We start from the raw sequence: 19,010 nt of genomic DNA on the forward strand, positions 1-19,010 counted from the left end.
TGGGGGTGAGAGCAGAGCACAGCTCTCAGGGCTGATTCATCCCGTCCCACGGGAACACAAACTGTCCCCAGCTTCGGCTCTGCACGCTCCAGGTCTGGCTGCAGCAATGGGACATCTGTGCTCAGGAAGGGGACATTCTGTCCCTGAGGGATGTGTGGGCCTGGCACAACCCCAGGGAGCTGGGAATTGTGCTCAGGGAGTCACTGGAACAACCCCAGGGAGCTGGGAATTGTGCTCAGGGAGTCACTGGAACAACCCCAGGGAGCTGGGAATTGTTCTCAGGGAGTCACTGGAAGGGACCTGTGACACCCCTGCCATGGCAGGGACACCTCCCACTACCCCAGGCTGCTGCAAGCCCCAGTGTCCAACCTGGCCTTGGGCACTGCCAGGGATCCAGCTGGATCTGGGCACCCTGTGCCAGGGCCTGCCCACCCTCCCAGGGAACAATTCCTTCCCAATATCCCGTCTCCCCCTGCTCTCCTTCAGCCTGAGGCCATTCCCCCATCCTGTCACTCCAGGCCCTCAGGAAAGTCCCTCTCCAAATGTGAGGTCTGAGAGGATGCTGTTTCCAACGGGCTGGTGGCTCTGGAAGCAGAGAAAACCCCTCTGGGGCAGCCTCAGAGCTGCCAGCAGGACAGTCCTGCTTTGAGTGGAGGGACCTTAAGGACATCCAGTGCCACCGTGCCATGGCAGGGACACCTCCCACTGTGCCAGGCTGCTGCCAGCCCTGTCCAGCCTGGCCTGGGACACTTCAAGGATCCAGGGGCAGCCCCAGCTGCTCTGGGTGTCCCCAGGTCATGATCCAGTGTCACAGCAGCGACCCCACGCCAGCCCTGGGCCCCAGAACACTGGGGTTTGTCCTTGGCATTCCCCGTGCCAGCTGTCCGGGCTGCCCAGCTGTGCTGGCAGCTGAGCTCCGGGACCCGAGAGCACTCGGAGGAGCTCCAGGGCCCCGGGGTCCGCCCGGGTTTGCTTTCCCAGGAGCGGGGATTCCCGCTGCCATCACCTGCCCCCGCAGCCTTCCCCCGGCCGGCCGTCGCTGCTGACCCGTGCCCACGGCTGTCATTGCAGGCGGAGGGCGGCGCGGAGCCGGCGCAGCTCCCGGCGGCGAACGGAGCGGGGCCGGGGCCGGGCGCGCTGCCCGCGGCCGCCGCGCCGCGGGAGAACGGCGTGGGGCCGGCCCTGGCCGCCCTGGGCACCGCCGACCAAAGGGAAATGCAGAGCCTCGACACTCGCATCCAAGAAACAAGTAAGTGCCGGCGGGCCCCGCCCGGGCCCGGGGGGAGGGAGCCCGGCAGCCCCGGGCACGGCGGCGTCGCTGCCACCGCAGCCCCCGACCGCTGCTAGCGACGTCCGCAGGGTTGTCGTGCCTTTCTTTTAATTCAGAAAATTGCCTTTTATCTTCCAGGCATCTAATGATGACATTATGGTATCGTCTTCCATTCCCCTCCTGTCCCTTGTCTCCTCCTCTCCCCGTGTCCCCTTGTCCCGTGCCCTTGTGTCGCTGCAGATTGAGTCTCACAAGCTGACGTTCCGTGCGAAGGCCAAGGCTCGAACGGACCACGGAGCGGAAATCGTCGTCTCCAAACCCCCCACCCTTTCCAGCAGCACCTGCCCCCGGCGTAGCACCTCCGCCAGCGACAGCCTGGGCTCCGTCGCCTCCCCGTCACCGCTGCCGCCGCCGGCCGCGCCCTCCCAGCAAGGCTTGTGACCCCCGGCCCCGCTCCACGCCCCGGGACCCCAGCTTGGCTCTCTTAACCCGGCTCTGCCTTTAGGTGGGAAGGGGACGATGCTCCGCGGGCCGGGCCCCTCCGGAGCGCTCGGCCCCGCCCGGGCTGGGGTCCCTCGGCGGCCGGGCAGGGCTCCCCTCCCTCCCCGTGCCCGTCCCGCTGGCCCGGGGACTCTCGAGTGTTGGTGCGCGTCGGGGCCGGCCCCAGCTCCGGGGCCGAGCAGAGCCCTGGCTGCGGGCTGAGGCCAGGCCGAGTTGACAGGGATAAGCTGTGATCTTTCTTTCTGTCTCTTTTTTTAACCCCTTCCCTCCTCGCCGCTTCAGTTTCTGCCGCCTTTGGGATGCTGACAAATCCCCTCCACACTCGTTAGGCTGTTTTAACGGTTGACTTGAACCTTTTATTCTTTGTGACGAAGTGTTGATGATTTATCGTGTTCGAACCCGTGCTAAGTTTCCTTTTCTCTTTCCCTCTTTTCCGACCCGTAGGAGAGTAGGGACATTTAACCGCTGCTGCCGTGCTGGCTTCTTACTGACATATCCAGCCCTTGTAACTTCTTTGTTGTTGTTTGGGGTTTTTTTCTTTTTAATATTTTAAAACGATGGAGCGAGTTCATGGGATTAAGCCGTGTCCGGAAGGAAAGGCACAGGAATGTGTAAAGGGCAAACTGTGCTGTGAGAGCTCAGGTGGAGCCTGTGTTGACCTGGAGATGCGTTAATTGATGCTGGAGCTGTGTTAATTGATGCTCGCGAGCCCTCCCCGGGGTGCCTTCTCCCACGGTGGTTTATTTATTACCGGCCCCGGGATCTCTCCCGTTTTTCCGGGGCCGAGGCTGGAGGGAGCAGGAGGCGGCCGCGGCGGGGGCAGGCGGGCGCGGGCCGGGAGTTGCGAGGCTGCAGCAGGTCCGTGGGGGTGTGGGGAGTGTCTGGGGGTGTGCGGGGGGTGTGTGGGTTTTGGGGTGGTGGATGGGGGACCCGAGCGAGCGCCGGGATGAGCAGGGACAGCAGGAACGGGGAAGGGCAGCGCTCATCCCGGGGGCAGCAGGGCAGGCTTGGTGCCAGGGAGTTGCGGCTCTGACTAGGAAGGAGATTTAACCACTCTTGGAGCTCCTCGTTTCAAATGACACTAAAGAAACGAAATGTAAATAAAATTACAACAAAACAAAACGAAACGAAAGTGTTCTTGGGTGGTCAAACTAATTTAAAGAAAAAAAAAAAAAAAAAGGCAAGCAGAATAACAAAACACTGGGATCAAAGAGAACTGAACCAGGCGTGGGCTAAGGGGGGCTGCTCCAGGAGGGGACAGAGGGAAGCCTGCAGCTTCTCGTGCTTGTGGGAGTATTTCTTTGGGAAGCCAACAACGACACGATAACCCAGAATCTGTATTTACACACAAAGATTCTTATTGCACTTGTATTTTTTATATTAAAGTTTGCATGGTTTCTAATAAAATGGCATTAAAATGTACTAGTTTGCATCAAAGTCGTCTGGTAGTTTCATAAGTGCTTTTTCATCTGAATACAAATTTAAACGATGCAGATTTGCACCTGAAAGGGGCGGTTATATATACCCAGAGACCTCCCAGTGCTTCCCTTCCTCCTCCTCCTCCTCCTTCTTCTCCTCCTCCTCCTCCTCCTCCTCCTCTCCTCCTCCCCACCTCTCCCCTCCGCATCCCTGTGATCCCAGCCGGGGAAGGCGGCCGTGCCGTCGCTCCCTGCCCTCCCGGTGTGTCCCCGTGTGTCCCCGGCGTTGCCGAGCAGCCGCCGCCACCGGCCCTCGCTCGGAGGGAGGAGCGGGAGCCGGGCCCCGCTCCCCGGAGCCCTGTTCGTTCCCCGTGTGCCGGTATATATCACTGCCCTCCCGTGACGCTTCCTTCTTTCTTTACTGCTAAATTCTGCACACCAGCTTCAGCTCGGCAGCCTTGCCTTTGCTTTGGTCGATTTTTTTTCCAGCATTTGAATTGAGGGAAAATTAGAAGGAGAGGAGAGGAGCAGGGTGAGCCCCCCGGCAGCACGCTGAGCCTGGAGCCTGGTTCCCAGGCTGGAGCCTCCTGGGTCCAGCCTGCGACCAGCCAGGGCGGCCTTGGCAGGGCTGGAGCCGAGCTCCAGGCTCACAGGCCGGGCAGGGGCGCTGCGAGCGGGGTTCGTGCGCTGGGCAGCGGCCGCAGACGTTCGTGGGCAACCAAAGAGGAGGTGGAGGCCCAGATGTTGCCTTCCTCCTGCTGCTCTTCCTGGGGCACCCCAGGCCTGTGGTGGCCTGGGATACCCTGGGATGAGATTCCCTGGGATGCGATTCCCTGGGCTGCCCCGGGCTGAGATTCCCGGGGTGCCCTGGGATGAGATTCCCTGGGATGCGATTCCCTGGGCTGCCCCGGGCTGAGATTCCCGGGGTGCCCTGGGATGAGATTCCCTGGGATGCGATTCCCTGGGCTGCCCCGGGCTGAGATTCCCGGGGTGCCCTGGGATGAGACTCCCTGGGATGCGATTCCCTGGGCTGCCCCGGGCTGAGATTCCCGGGGTGCCCTGGGATGAGATTCCCTGGGATGCGATTCCCTGGGATGCCCCGGGCTGAGATTCCCGGGGTGCCCAGGTGAGGCCCCGGGCGAAGGGAGGCAGCCGGTCCCGGTTCAGGGGCTGCAGGAGGAAGGCAAGCGGCAACATTGCACTTTATCTTCTGAGATTGCAAAAAGCAAACGAGCCCTGCCCCGCTGCAAAGGGCAGTGGCGTCACCTTCTCCCCGCACTGCTTTTCTCCGCTTTCCGATGGTTTCCCGAGCGCCGGGCGGCCCTGGCCGGGCCGCGGTGGCTGCGTGCGGTGCCCAGGCTGTCCCTGCCCGAACCCCGGCCCAGCTGAGCCCCGGCCCGTGCTTCTGTGCCACTTCTCTAACACTTGTTGTGCCTGTGTTTAGCTGATGAACTAAATCCAGATACACTAGTTTGCCGTGGTGTTTCTAGGACAGCTTCAGTTTTAATACGGATTTCTTTTTTAATTTTATTTTGAGGAAGCGGATGTACATATTGCTAGGCCGGGAAGGAGCCGTGTGTGGTTGGAGTGAGTTTAGTTTCCTCTCTGGAGAGGTGGGATGAGCTGGGTACTTAACGCTGCTGGGAAGGGGCTGCGAGCGCCGGTGGCTCCATCGGGGGCTGGAGGCAGCAGCAAATGCGGGCAGGAACAGGAGCTGAGCTCTGGATGAGACGCGAGTTGAATGTACACGTTCCTGTCCCGCTGTGGCCGCACTGCGGGGGCTCTGGGCCGGGCAGGGGCTGAGCGGGGCCGGGCAGCACGCTCGGCGAAGGCCCGTGCAGAGCTCAGGGCGGGCAGCGGCGCTCCGGAGGGGCTGAGCCGCCCAAGGGCGGTGGGGAGGCGCCGGGGCTGGGGGCCAGCTCCGTGCCGGCGGGGCTGCGCTTCCTGCGGGCCGGAGCCCGGCGCCTCCCGGCGCATCGGCGGCAGGCGCGGTTCCTCGGGGCTTCGTGTGCCCTTGACAGCGGCATTCGCGGTTCCTCGGGGCTTCGTGTGCCCTTGACAGCGGCATTCGCGGTTCCTCGGGGCTTCGTGTGCCCTTGACAGCGGCATTCGCGCAACCGTGGCTCCCGCCCGGCTCCGGCCGCAAAGTGAATGTAGTTTGTACACTGCCCCTGGCGCTGTCCCCGCGCAGCGTCCGTGTGCGAGAGGGCCCCGGGACCCTCGCGTGTTCGTGCTTAGGCAGAATTCCTGGCTTTTCTGGAGCTCCGTGTCGGTGGCGTCCTCGTCCTCGGGGGTGATGGGGCTCCCCAGGGGCCAGGGCCGAGTCCCCGCGGAGCCGCGGCTCTGCTGAGGCCGGGCTGGGGCCCAGCACCTCCAGGCAGGCTCAGGGGAAATATGTCCCCAAGGCCCAGCACCTCCAGGCAGGCTCAGGGGAAATGTCCCCAAGGGCTCGTGGCCGGCGGGTGGGGCGGGACAGGCTCCGGGCGGCGGCAGCAGCAGCAGCAGCATGGAAAGGGCGCTGAGGGGCTCCGGCTCTCCCTCCTCCCTCGCCCGGGCAGCGCTCGCTTTCCGCCCTCCTCGCACGGTCCCGAGGGCTCGGCCGTGCCCCCGCCGCCCCTCGGGCCGTGCCCCCGCCCGGCCGCCTGCAGCCCCCGCTGTCCCCCAGTGGAACCGAGCCAGGAGCGAGCGCAGTGACCGCGGGCTGCGGCCGGGGAGGAGGGCTCGGCCCCGAGGGCGATCCCGGCCCTCGGCTCCCTCCGTGGGCTCGGGAAGCCGTTCAACCTCTCTGCCTCAGTTTCCCCATCTGCAAAGGTGGGGGGGATTCAATTTTACCTCACCGGGCTGTTGTGAGGCGTGAGCAGCGCGCGTCGTGTTCTCTAAATGTAACGTGTTATTATTATTTTGTGTCATAGGATTGTTCTGCAGGGTGCCCGAGGAGGGGGGGACTCCGCTGTCCCTGCGCCGCGGTGGGGAGGCGAGGGCTGGGGAGGGGAGGCCAGTGCTTGGTGTGGGACAACAGCTCGGGGGGAGCCCAGCGGTGTCTGCTGCCTTCGTGTCTCCCCTCCCCGGGGGCTGCGAGAGCGTCGTCTCCTTAGCAACATTTCCTGACTTGATGTTGTGATTCTTACTATTGTAAAGGGTTGAAATAAAGCTTCTAGATGTTCCTCCTGGGGCTGGTGTGACTCTGTGGGGCGGGAGGGGCCGGGCGGGGGGCACCTGAGGTGGTGCTGGCAGAGCGCTAAGGAGGGGCTGGAGGAATTTGGGTGCCTCTGACTTCAGCCACAGGAGGATCCCCATCCCTGGCTTTGCTCCTCAAGCCTGGGCTCAGAGGGAAAGGGGCTTTGGGCTGACAAGGGCCCTGTGGGAGCCTCGGTGCCCAAGGCACAGCTGGCACAGCTGGCACAGTCAGCTGGAGGGTACCAGCACCTCCCAGGAGGTGCCCCCGGCCACTGACACAGATAAAGGAAAGGTTTCCCACCCTGGCTTGGACCTGACCCGAGACCCCACACAGGGCTGGGAGCCGAGTTCCAGGTGCCCGTGCCTGGAGCAGCCGCTCCTCTGCCCCTCCTGGAGCGCTGCTGCGGAAACAGCCCCAGCTGCAGCCACCCTCAGCTCCCCCGGGCACGGGAGCACCGGGACACCCTGGCTGGCTTCCTCAGGCACGGGCAGCTCTGGGACGCGCTGGGCCGGTTTCTCCAGGCACCAGCAGCACCAGGACATGTCCCCCCAGCAGCCCTCCCTCAGTGCCAGCCCTCTGTGCCCACAGCCGCTGTCCCCTCGGGGTGCCTGGGGTCGGTGTGGGGGCACAGCACGGCCCTGCAGCCCCTCACTGCCCCAGGGCAGCTCTGCACCTCTCCCAGCAGAGAAGCAGTTGTTGCTGCTCTTCCCTACCCAGGGAAAGGCACAAAATCCCAACCTTTGCAGAAAAAAAAAAAAAAAAAAACAAAGTAAAAAAAGAATGAGGAGGACAGAGGCAGTTCCTACTCTATCCCTTTTTATTGTCTTTAATCTATGTTGTAAAAAGATCCAGTATCACATAACAGCCACGGAAGTATCCCAATATCACACTAGTTCGGAACCATTTAGACAATAGCTTAGTCTTTTTTTTTTTTTTTGTCTTTTTTTTCCTTTTTTTTTTTAAACCTGCTGGAAGGGAAAACCATACTGCCCATTATACAGGCCAAAAGAAACAAACACTGGTCAAATAATAGTGACAACCTCAAGCAAGTGAAATGAAGATGAGCAGTTTGGAGTGACCCCAGGCTGCAGGACTCCAAGGGCCCCCCGGGCCTTGTGCTGGCACAGCCACGGTGCCTTACAGCCCATGAGCAGTAACTTAAATGGTAGAACTGGGAGAACCGAAGGGTGGCCCCGGGGGGCGCGGGGCAGGAGCCCCTGTGCCATGGAAACGGCCTCGCTCCCATTCCCGGCTGCAGGTACAAAGAGCGTAAGAAATGGGAATAAAAAGAAAGGAGCCCAGGCCCCGGGGGGCACAGCCCTGGGCCCGAGGGCTCCCGTTACAAACCCCGACCCTCACAACAGCCCTGTGAGGTAGGTCACTGTCTTCTTCGGACAGAGAATCCAAGGCAAAGCTGGGATTAAGCTCCAGATTCCTCAGTGAGTGCTGTGCCTGTCGCAATCCTCCTTCCACAGAAATATGGTCCCTGTTCATAGAAAACAAAGGGTTTTGTGCCTCTGCTCCTGGCTTCCCGCAGGAGCGGCGCTCACAGGCAGCCTGGCAGCTACAATCACGTCCTGTGTTGCACAAAGGACAGGGATCCGGCCTCCTCCACGTGGGGAGAAGAGGAATTAAAAAAAAATTCATAGGAACAACGCAAGAGGACGAGAAGTACAGGCAGGTTGGGAAGGACGAGTCACATCTCACACTCGGACGCCACGACTGTGCTGGGGCTGGCAGGGCCCCTCGGATCCCGTGTGGAATTCCTCTCCATCCGTGGAATTCCTCTCCATCCAGTGCTTTCGGGGCTTCCTCCATGAGGAGAGTGGAGAGAGGACGATCAGCGATCCCCTCCCTGCCGGAGCTGCTGCATCCACGATCCTGGCACAGCCGGGACATCCGTCCTCCTCTTGAGCCCAGCGCAGCTCTGGCCCCGTGGGGAGGGGGCAGAGGAGGGCCCGCAGCAGCCGCGGCCTTGCTCCCGGTCAGGGACTGGCGCTGGACGAGCGGAGGAGGCGGGTGGGCGTCCACGGAGCTCGCGCCGGGGTCCGTCGGCACTCCCAGTCCTTTCCCGGCGGGACCGCGCTGCTCTTCCCACGCGGTGACCATGCACGGAGCCGACAGCAGGAGATTCGGACAACATTAATCTTCTAGGATGGAGAGAGATGACTTCACAAGGGATAAATAGAACTTTATTTAAATAAACATTTGTGAACATCTTTATACAAATTACAAGTCCCCACACGAGGCTGCAGCTCCGCCTACGAGCCGAAGCTGCCGGGAGGGCCCTTGAGCAGATCCACCAGGATGTCGAGCAGTTGGCTGTGCTGGTGGTGCAGGTCCCCGGGGATCGCGGCCATCTCGTAGCACAGGCACGTCTCCACCATCTTGGAGAGGGACACGCGGAAGTCGCGCAGCAGGCGGATGGTGTAGGAGTCCCCCTCCAGCACCAGCAGGTCGCTGTCCGTCAGGGACACCGTCGCTCGCCAGCCGTCATCTTGGGGGGAGGGAGAGCGCGTGAGCGGGGAACGGGGCTGCTGGGGCTCCTCTGCTGCCCGAGGCAGCTCCTCCCCACACTCGTTTTAGCCCTGTCGGGGGACCCAACTGGGCCAACAGCTCCACAAAAGCCAGGCAGCTCTGAGCACGCACTGGGATCTCCCAGTTTCCCACAGAAGGTGACTGATGGCACAGCCCTGCTGAGCTCGCGGGCTAGAGACCGACTGCAGCAGTGCCAAAACCCCACAGGCTGGACACATCCCCAGGGACAAGCGGGATCCTGCCAGCGCAGCTCCCTCCCCCAGGATGATCAGGCACAGCCCTAAGGCTCAGCCTGCCGGGGCTGGCTTTGTCTCCCTGCAGAGCAGCAGCTGGGAACAGCTCACAAACCATCACCTCCAGGGCCCCGCCACAGCAATGCGTGCCCAGCCGAGAGCCTTGGGAAGCAGGAACCGGGGCCAGGGAGCAGCTGGAGCAGGCTGGGCGCCCCGGAGCACTCACCTCGCACGTGGATGTCGGTGTCAGTCATGAGCAGCACGGCCAGCGGGTGCACCTGGGACGAGTCGCGCACGAAGACGCCGCCGTTGGACTTGACGGCCATGAAGTAGGTGAGCCAGCGGCTGTAGAGCTTGGATGCCTCCCTGCAGGAGCAGCTCTGTCAGCCCGGCCAGGCCCGGGCACGGCCACTGCCCCTGCCCCGGGGGACCCCCTCCCCAGTCACCCACCTGTTGATGGTGGACTTGTGCAGCAGCACGGTGCCGGCCTTGGTCCGGTACGCGTAACTGTTGGGCTTGAACTTCCCCTGGCGCGTCACCTTGCCTTGCCTCACCTGCCATGGGAGGGGACTGTCACACACCTGCACCAGCATCGGCCCTGACAGCCACAGCCACCCCTCTGAGAGGAGGAGGGCGATGGCATCCCTCCACTCCCAGGAGCTCCATGGGTTAGTGGAGCGCGTTCCTGGGGTGACCACACCTGGCAGTCACCCAGTGCCACCACAGACAACAGGAGGAGGAGGATGCCACCTCAGGCAGCCAACAGAAGAAAAATGCCACCTCAATGCCTCCCAAACCCAGTGATGAGAACCTAAACATGGACCCACACACGCTGGGGTGGCCACTCCTCGTGAGTGGGGATCGAGGACAGCATTGGAGTGCAGGCCGCAGCCCAGGGCAGGACGTCTGGCTTGGACACTCACTCCCAAGAGAGCAGAAGCTTCTCTGGCACCTCAGCACTTCCCGGCGCCACCTGCGGTGACAGCCATCCCCGCAGAGCAATGGCAGTGCCAGTACCTGGATGAGGTTGGGGTAGAGCCCAGCCATGAGGACACCCTTGACCAGTTCCTCCTCCTCGCTGTACTGGTTACACACGGACGAGGGCATGGTACAGTCGGAAGGGGATGACACCAGGAAGGCTTCATAGAGGTTCTCAGAGAACTGCTTGACAAGGCCTGGAGGGAGGAGACAGCCCCCGGGATGAGATTCACCCTCTCCTTCCCGCCATGGAATGAGTCACCTCAGCAGGGCAGCACCAGTCTGGGCTGGGACAGGAGACCTGTCCTGGGCCAAAGCCAGACGCTGCCCGGTCCCACGGTCGCCGGCCCAGCACAGCCCGTGTGTGCCCCGCGTCCCTCCCTGTGCAGCAGGCGGCTGGGGCCAGGGGAGGGGCGGGATGGCTCTGAACTCACCGTTGATGAAGCGCAGGCTGGGCCCGTACAGGTAGTAGTCCTGCAGGTAGTTGTCCCTGGCACGGCTGTCCCTGCGCCGCAGCACCTCCTCCCAGCCCGCCACCGCCCGCACGAAGGCCAGGTGGTCACTGCCGCTCTCCCGGCTCAGCACAGCCTTGGCCTGGGACAGGGACACAGCTGAGCCACGGGCAGCCCCCGGCCCCTGCTCCCGCCGTGTGCCGGGGGGCTCCTCACCTTGTCCACCTCGGCGCGGTTCTGCAGGCTGCTGCTGAAGGGGTCCCGCGTCAGGCACGACACGATGACCAGCAGCGGGTGGAGGCAGCGGTAGATGGAGGCCAGGACAATGGCCTTGGCCAGCCGAGGGTCCGTGGAGATCTGGGCCAGGCGTTTGCCCAGGGTGGTCAGGGCTTCCCGCTGGTCCAGCACTCCTGCAGGAGAGCCACCCATGTGGCACATCCATCAGCTCCCAGCGCAGCCAAAACAGGGGACGGGGCAACGGCCAGGGCTGGGAAGATTTGGGGTGACCTCCAGAAGAGGCACACGGACAGGGGCCTGCAGTAAGCACCCAGAACCCCCAGGTCTAACAGCTCAGGACAAAGAAACAGCTGTCACAGCCACAGCACCATCCACAAGGCCCAGGCCTGAACACCAGATCAACACTTCCCTTCCTTCTGTCACCCACCTCTGAACTCCAGATCAACACTTCCCTTCCTTCTGTCACCCACCTCTGAACTCCAGATCTCCACTTCCCTTCCTTCTGTCACCCACCTCTGAACTCCAGATCACCACTTCCCTTCCTTCTGTCACCCACCTCTGAACTCCAGATCACCACTTCCCTTCCTTCTGTCACCCACCTCTGAACTGCAGATCACCACTTCCCTTCCTTCCGTCACCCACCTCTGAACTCCAGATCAACACTTCCCTTCCGTCACCCACCTCTGAACTCCAGATCAACACTTCCCTTCCGTCACCCACCTCTGAACTCCAGATCACCACTTCCCTTCTGTCACCCACCTCTGAACTGCAGATCAACTCTTCCCTTCCTTCTGTCACCCACCTCTGAACTCCAGATCAACTCTTCCCTTCCTTCTGTCACCCACCTCTGAACTCCAGATCAACACTTCCCTTCCTTCTGTCACCCACCTCTGAACTGCACATCACCACTTCCCTTTTTTCTGTTGCCTCCCCTTTATTTCTTTAACCTTGGAAAGCTATCCCAAATTTTTAAGCAAAGCAATGTGGGAAATAAAACAGCACAGGGCACGTGGTTTGGGAAAGTCACTGTCAACTGCTATCCCCACCCAGGGACAATCCTGCCCAGTCTGCCCCGCAGCAGCCTGTGCCAAGTCCCATTCCCATGCTGAGAACAGCAAACACATTTCCAGGGCACAGAATTAGCTCACCAATCTCCTGCAGCAAGATCACGGCTTCATCCACAGCTTTGATGTCAGGGCTGTCCAGAGCCTTGGAGAGAAATTCAACTGCCTGCAACACAGCAGGGGAAGGGAAAAGGGAACAAGTGAGCCTGTTTCCCATAGAGGTGTGAGAGCCCTCAGGAACCCAGACTGCAGCACAATTCCCTCTTTGTTTGCCTCCAGGGATATGAGCTCAGCCCTCTCCATTCCTTCAAGCTTCCAGACACACTCTGTGATCTCAGGGATCTACACATTTCCTGGTCTGAACTTCCCTGGGCAGCAGCGTGTTTAGCCAAGCACCAACTGAAGCAATCAGCGCTCTGGGTTCCTCCTACTCCTGTCCCTGGGGCTCCACAAACCCCCTCAGTCCCCGCAGCCAGTGCCGTGCTCACCGTTTTCTCTGGCATGTGGATCTTGGCCTGCACCACCAGGTTCTCCAGGGGCGTGCGCAGGATCTCGGGCACCTGGTACGTGGGCATCTTGTCCAGGCGGCTGCGCGGGAACAGGTGGTAGGCAAAGCCCGACTGGCAGCGCCCGGCGCGCCCGCGCCGCTGCACCACGTTGGACTTGGACACCCACACGGTCTCCAGGCAGGACACCTGTGGGGACAGCAGCAGGGTGAGCGCTCCCGCAGCTCTGGCCTGGTCAAACCACGGAACCCAAGACTGCTTTGGGCTGGAAGGGACCTCAAAGCCCATCCAGTGCCACCCCTGCCGTGGCAGGAACACCTTCCCCTGTCACAGGCTGCTCCAAGCCCTGTCCAACCTGGCCCTGGACATTGCCAGGGATCCAGGGGCAGCCACAGCTGCTCTGGCAAATCCATTCCAGCTCCTCCCCACCCTCACAGCCAAGAATTCCTTCCCATATCCCATCTAACCCTGCCCTCTGGCAGTGCAAGCCATTCCCTCTTGTCCTGTCCCTCCAGGTCCATATCCAAAGTCCCTCCCTTTGCCATCGTTCCTCCCAGCCAAGAGAACTCGGACTCTCAGGAGTGATGAATGGTCCCAGAGGGCCAGGGAAGCCTTTCCCACTCTCCTGCCTCGTGCAATGCCAGTCTCTGTCCAGCAGCAGCTCCGGCCTGCGTGGATGGGACCCAGATGCCACCTGCTGGACACCTGTCCCTGTCCCATCCTGGGGCTCCCCATCCCAGCCCTGCCTCGGGGTCTGCATTCTGAACTGGGATAAAACTGGGCAAATACCAAAGGGCTGGCTTTAAACCAGAACTGTTCCAAGGTGTGAATGGCCCTGGGAGATGATGTTCTAGAACGGGGGCAGAGGGATGTTGCCACAATTCCTTTTCCCAACAGCAGCAGCAGCACAGTTGCCTTCACTTTGTTGCAAAGGTGTACAAACAAGAGCCTTCCCAGGCTCAGGGCCCAGCACGGCCAGGAACGGGCCTGGGGGCAGCAGATCCCCCTTGGAAAGCTGAGGAACAGGGACTGGGCCAGGAGAGCTGGAAACAAGAGCAGGATCCAACAGGTCAGGGCTGCCCTGCGAGGGACAGCAAGAGGTTTTTGATGAAATCATAGAAAAAGGCTGAAAGCAAAGAGAAAAGCTACTGGTCTTCTGTGGTGAAACAGAGTTGGGAAGGGAGTAGGATTTGCCTTAAATTGGTTTGAAAAAATTCAGAGTCTGATGGGGAGCCTGGCCCAGAGCTTGGACAAAGCAAACACTGATGAGGAGTCAAGCACTCTTCCCCCAACAAGACAACGCCTGTGCCCCAGGGGCCAAATGGGAAGCAGCTCCATCATCCCATTATTATCATCGAGGAACCTGAATGTTCCTCTGACCACAGCCCTCTGCTCCAGAGTGTCCCAAATGAGTCAGAGGCGGCGAGGCAGCAGTACCTTGGTCTTGAGGTCGTAGCGCTCCTCCTTGTGCGTGCCGCTGTCCACCACGTGCACGATGTCGTTGATGGTGATGGAGGTCTCCGCGATGTTGGTGGCCAGCACGATCTTCCTGACGCCTGGTGGAGGCCTCTGGAAGATGTTCTGCTGGTCCATCATGGGGATGTTGGAGTGCACTGGGAAACCAAACCAGAGTCAGACCCGCCCAGCTGAGCTTCTCCTTGTACCGTCACCTCTCGCAGACATGGGGACGCCAGCTGCCAGAGGGCACAGCCAGCGGCTCCCTGCCAGCCAGACCCCAGGGAAAATTTCCCACAAGTCTCAAGGGAAGGCCTCATTTCAGTTGCTGCAACCTGTGGCTCAGCAGCAGCACGAGCTCTGCTCACCTCCTGTCCCAGAGCCTGCTGGCACCCCAGGAATATCCCTGGCAGAAATCCCACACCCTCTCACAGTCCAGTTCTGCAGCTGCCTCTCCTCCAAAGTCCCTCGGGGCAGGGATTCTCACTGCCACATGGGCCCACTCTGTCAGAAGTGGCTCTCAGTGAGGGCCCATGGCTGTCCTGTATGCCAGCTTTGCCCTGTCACAGCTCAGCACCACGCAGGAATTCCTGGCAGAGCACGGTGAGGCAGAGGAGAGCAAGCACTTTCCACCAAACTACACCTGCACTCATTAACAGCCCAGCTGCTCAAAGCTCTGCCCTGGTTTGACACTGAATAGGCAGAGCTGCTAAAAAACAAACAAAAAATGCCAAAACCCTTAAGAGCTTTGCAGAGCACAGCTGGCTTTTGTTGTAAATTTCCTCCTGGGGCAAGAAATGTTAAATTCACTGATCAAAGCTGAGCTCCGGAGTCCACCTGCATCCCAAGGAACAGGTCCTGAGATCTTTTCTGGGCAGGCTCAGCGTGCAGCCACAGCAGTGCAGAACTGAGCTGCCTTCCCCTTGCCTAATTCCAATTTGCTGGAGGCAAATGGGAAGCCACTCTCTTTGATCACACACAGGAGTTACTCAGCGTCTGCTAGGAGGAGTTACTCACACTTACCACACACCATTACACAGCTGGGACATCAAAGCACACCAGCTCTGTAGCAGAGTAAAGCTGAAGGGGCACATCAAGCCAACTGTCCCAGATTCTCCCGAATCCTGGGAAGAAGGGGCTGGCCCTGCCCTCTCACCTGGCAAGACGAGGTAGCGGCTGTTCTGCGAGCCCAGCATCTCCAGCAGCCGCTGCTGCACCCCTTTGATCTCCTGCCAGCCAGGGAGGAAGCACAGGATCCCACCTGGAACACACCAGCAGTTAACAACACACAGCCTCTAAATCCAAGTGCTTTTCCCCAGCTGGTGACACACATTTCCAGGGCAGAAAGCTACCAGGCTACCTGGAGTTTGACAGTGAATATCACAAGCTTTGAAACACTTAAATCTCTTGAAGTCACCTGAGAGTCCCGCCTTCTTCCCAAACACATCACCTTCCAGGCAAGGTATTTGACAAGGATGAGGCTCCGATAGGAAAGGCAATTAGGCAGCACAAGGCTCCCAGTGCTGGAGCACAGACAAGTCCTGGAACAGCTGCCAGGACACTGAGGAGTCCAACCCCATCTTAGCTAAAGACTCAGAATTTGCTCGTGCCACATGGCTCACGACCACTCGGACCAGCAGGAAATCAAGGAGCCCTGGCACGAGAGGCTCAGCATCGTGCTGTCTCTGCAAAGGCTCTGGAGGGGCTCCCTTTCTCTCCCCCCAGCAGAAGGAAGAGCTCGGGGCGAGGCAGGACCCACCTGGCTCTCCGTGGGCATCGATCTGCAGCACGAGGTCGGTGATCAGGTCAAGGTCAAGGACGCACTCATCGTCGGATTGCTGGGTAGGACAGGACAGGGGGTCAGGGGGTGTCAGCACAGCATAGGGGCACTCCAAAGCACCTTCTGCAGGCAGCCAACGCCTCACGTGGACAGCCTGCCCAGGACTTGGAGCCAGGAGCCTGGTCTGGGCTCCATCTGGAGCATGCTCTGGTCATAAGCGCTGCCAGTTTCCCTGCTGTGCAGAGAGAATGCACAGTCCCTTCCCACTGTCCAGACCCGTGCGCCTCTGCTGAGCAGCACCTCACAAGGAACACATTTCCCACGAGATTTCTGTGGGACAAGACTGCCACATGCACCTGGGAGTTCAAATCCATCAGGCTCCGAGCAGGAGCTCCTGTAGCTCTCAGGAATTTGGAACAGACTACTAAAGCTCACATAAAATCCCTGCCACAACAGAAACAGGAAGAATGCCCTGGAGGCAACGGGATAGCCCAAGTGAGTTTGCTGATGATCCAGGACTGGGAGAAGTGGCTGATACTCCAGACACTTGCTCAGCCACAGGGAGACATCTCTCCAGGCTGGAAAAATGGGCTGACAGACTCCAGACCAGCTGGTTGGACCAGAAAACGTCTGGAGATGCTGGCTAACCTCTGTGAGTGTGTGACTCCGTGACCCACCCCTGGTGTAGGATTACCCAGAGCACTGCACACGTCTGGAGGGCATTTTCCAGGGGGTCAGAGCAGCTGCAGAAAGCAGCAATCAGGGAATTCAGTCATGCAGGATGGTGAGCACCGAGGTAACAGTGCTGGAAGCCACAACCATCCCAGTCCTGAGCCAGGCTTGCCTAGGGTGTGCAAACACTCAACTCTGTGTCTGTGTACACACAGCAATGAGCTCTCAGCCTACTCAAACATCAAACTTCCCATTAAAGGGAGACAAAAGCAACTTGACCCCAACGTGAAGTCATCTTTATGCATAATTTAATCAAAACACTCTGAGGTTCTGCTAAGCTGACTTCACCTCACGAGGACTGGCATGGAGTTAGAGCCAAGCAAGCAGTGTCCAACAAGCACAGGGAAGCAGGAGCAGTCCCAGGCCCGAACTGTCCCCCTGCTGACAGGCCAGAAGCCAGTGCCCCATCCAAGGGGGACAGCTTCCCCCCTCGCTGCACACCCACCTTGATCTCGTAGTGCCGGTGCCGGTGCCGGCCCAGCTTGGCCAGGATCTCCTCCAGGTAGTATTCCTTCACCGGGTACATGAAGCCCGGCACCTTGACCACGGGGCAATCCCCAAAGTAGTGGGAGAAGCGCTGGTTGTCCCCCGTGGCGCTCATGAGCACCAGGCGCAGGTCAGGGTTCAGCTTCTGGATGCCTTTGAGCAGGATGAGCAGGAAATCCGTGTTTACGTCCCGCTCGTGCACCTCGTCCACCACCACGTGGCTGACGCCCTCCAGGCTGGGGTTGCCCTGCAGCTTCCTGAGCAGGATGCCCACGGTGCAGAAGAGCAGGGCCCCTCCCCGGGCGGGGGGTTTGCTCTCCAGCCGCACCTGGTAGCCCACGTTCTTCCTCATGTTGGGCCCCAGCTCCTGCGCCACGCGCTGGGCGACCGAGATGGCGCTGATGCGCCGGGGCTGGGTGATGACCACGTTGCAGCGCGCGCCGCGGCCCTCCAGGATGTAGTGTTCCAGCAGCAGCTGCGGGATCCGCGTGGTCTTCCCGCAGCCCGTGTCTCCTGCTATCACCACCACGGGGTTCTGCTCGATGGCTGACAGGATGGTGTCCTTGTGGGGGTCTACTGGCAGCGGGTGGCTCTCCTGCCACGAGGCTCCTCTCCTTTTCCAGAGGGCCAGCAGGTTCTGGCTTAGGCGCACTTCCTCTGCTTCCAGCATGGGGATGTAGGTCTTCCCCGTGATGGCGTCGCTGATCGCACCAGATTCCTTGGTCAGGTTCATCATGTCATCGGCAATCCGGGGCCTGGACTCCCTGATGTCCACGGGATACTGGGAGAGGGGGAGGAAGTAGGCAAGGACAGCAAGGTTAGTACTGGTCTTGTGAAGGACAGAAAGGAACAAGTGCCTGGAACAGACTCAGCCAGTCTGGCTTGGCCAAGGCTCTGCCAAGGTTCCCCTCAGATCTTGGGTAACTCAGTCATGCTCTGAACTGAGGTTATTTAAGTGAGAACTAATTTGGGCAGGCCCCTGTGTGCTCCCTGCTGCATTCCCTATTTTAGGAGGGGTATTAGTGCTGCCGCCTGAGCCAACAGGCACAGACCAGTAAGTTCAGCTCTGCAGTGCAACAGCCCCTCAAAGACAACTTTTGGAAACTATCGAGTTACACCACCACCCAGACACATAACTTAGGCAAAACACAAGCTTTTGGCTAAGCCAGAAATATCCTGTCTTGGCAAAAGAAAAAGCTGAAGTCCCACATCCCACAGGAAGAACTACAAGGAGCAAGAGGTCAGGAATTGTCTAGAACACGAATCAAAGCATTGGTCCAGATGTTCATGGGATTAAAGTTGCTGAACTTTCAATCAATCACATCTGTTGGATTGAACCTTAAGAACCCCTGAGTTTTCCAGAAGGGAAGGTCACTGCCCAGAAAGGGTCTCTCTTCCCCAAAGGGCAGCAGAGACTGATCAGGTTTTGTGGCAACAATCAAACTATGAATTCCCTCAACATTTTGACAGGAAGCTTTCGATCACATCCGATTCCTGAAGCGGAAGGGGATCAGGCAAAGGGGATGCTCAGGGGGCTGAGCCTTACGTGGTTCAGGTAGTTCTCAATCTTGCGCAGGGTGGCCTCAGGGACTTTGATGTGGCAGGGCTTCCTCTGGTTCTCGCCCAGCTCCCGCAGGGAAGTCATGTTGTACATGGCATGGCTCAGGGGGTTGTTGTTCTTGTCCACCAGGCCAAGGCTCTGCAGGGAACAGGCAAACAACACCACCAGGTCTGAGGCTGCTCACACCAAGGGCTGGGATACTGAGCACTTGGATCCCATGTTTGGATAGGCCAAATCCCTACCACCCCAAACACACCAATTCCTGCTTTTCTTGCCACAGCAAGAAACCAGACACGATCCCACTCCAACTCTGCAGGACCACACTCACCAGAACCAACTACCTGCCCTGGTACTACACCTGCAAGGTCTCAAACAGACCCATCAGAGGAACAGCAGCCGTGACCGCAAAACCCTCTTGCTGAGTCCCTTGCTATGGTTCTGGCGTGCTGTGAATCCCAAGGTTTGGAAGTAGATGTTTATTAAGCATGAGCTCATCAAGCATTAGCTCATTACACAAGTCAAAGCTCAGGAAGTTCCCAGCATCCCCTGCCAGGCTCAGCGAGTGAGGCAGGAGGAGCCTGTATCCACAGGCACATCCCCAGGGGATGCAGCAGCCAGGGG

The 19,010-nt window shown here is 59.9% G+C and overlaps 2 protein-coding genes across 8 annotated transcripts in view; one reads left to right on the forward strand and one right to left on the reverse strand.

Annotated features, from left to right (window-relative positions):
* Positions 1–1,884, forward strand: part of MAP4 (microtubule associated protein 4) — a 147,476-nt gene extending 145,592 nt beyond the window's left edge. For 5 of the 6 annotated variants that reach the window (XM_068176517.1, XM_068176525.1, XM_068176561.1 and 2 more), the window contains 2 exons: positions 1,072–1,249; positions 1,409–1,884. In XM_068176517.1, coding sequence (XP_068032618.1) covers positions 1,072–1,249; positions 1,409–1,416 — 186 coding nt within the window. In that variant the 3' untranslated portion in view covers positions 1,417–1,884. The remainder of the gene's footprint in view (positions 1–1,071; positions 1,250–1,408) is intronic. The other variant, XM_068176531.1, reaches the window with a different exon arrangement.
* A 5,282-nt stretch (positions 1,885–7,166) lies between these two features.
* The window catches only part of DHX30 (DExH-box helicase 30), a 30,773-nt gene continuing 18,929 nt past the window's right edge, over positions 7,167–19,010 (reverse strand). For both annotated transcript variants that reach the window (XM_068176501.1, XM_068176508.1), the window contains exons 7-19: positions 18,375–18,527; positions 16,788–17,609; positions 15,590–15,668; positions 14,987–15,091; positions 13,813–13,988; positions 12,358–12,564; positions 11,954–12,035; positions 10,785–10,978; positions 10,551–10,710; positions 10,156–10,313; positions 9,589–9,692; positions 9,365–9,504; positions 7,167–8,864 (exon numbers count right to left, since the gene is read on the reverse strand). In XM_068176501.1, coding sequence (XP_068032602.1) covers positions 8,629–8,864; positions 9,365–9,504; positions 9,589–9,692; positions 10,156–10,313; positions 10,551–10,710; positions 10,785–10,978; positions 11,954–12,035; positions 12,358–12,564; positions 13,813–13,988; positions 14,987–15,091; positions 15,590–15,668; positions 16,788–17,609; positions 18,375–18,527 — 2,616 coding nt within the window. In that variant the 3' untranslated portion in view covers positions 7,167–8,628. The remainder of the gene's footprint in view (positions 8,865–9,364; positions 9,505–9,588; positions 9,693–10,155; positions 10,314–10,550; positions 10,711–10,784; positions 10,979–11,953; positions 12,036–12,357; positions 12,565–13,812; positions 13,989–14,986; positions 15,092–15,589; positions 15,669–16,787; positions 17,610–18,374; positions 18,528–19,010) is intronic.

The sequence above is a fragment of the Anomalospiza imberbis genome, chromosome 1 (genome assembly GCF_031753505.1).
Source record: "Anomalospiza imberbis isolate Cuckoo-Finch-1a 21T00152 chromosome 1, ASM3175350v1, whole genome shotgun sequence".
NCBI classification, from domain to species: Eukaryota; Metazoa; Chordata; class Aves; order Passeriformes; family Viduidae; genus Anomalospiza; species Anomalospiza imberbis.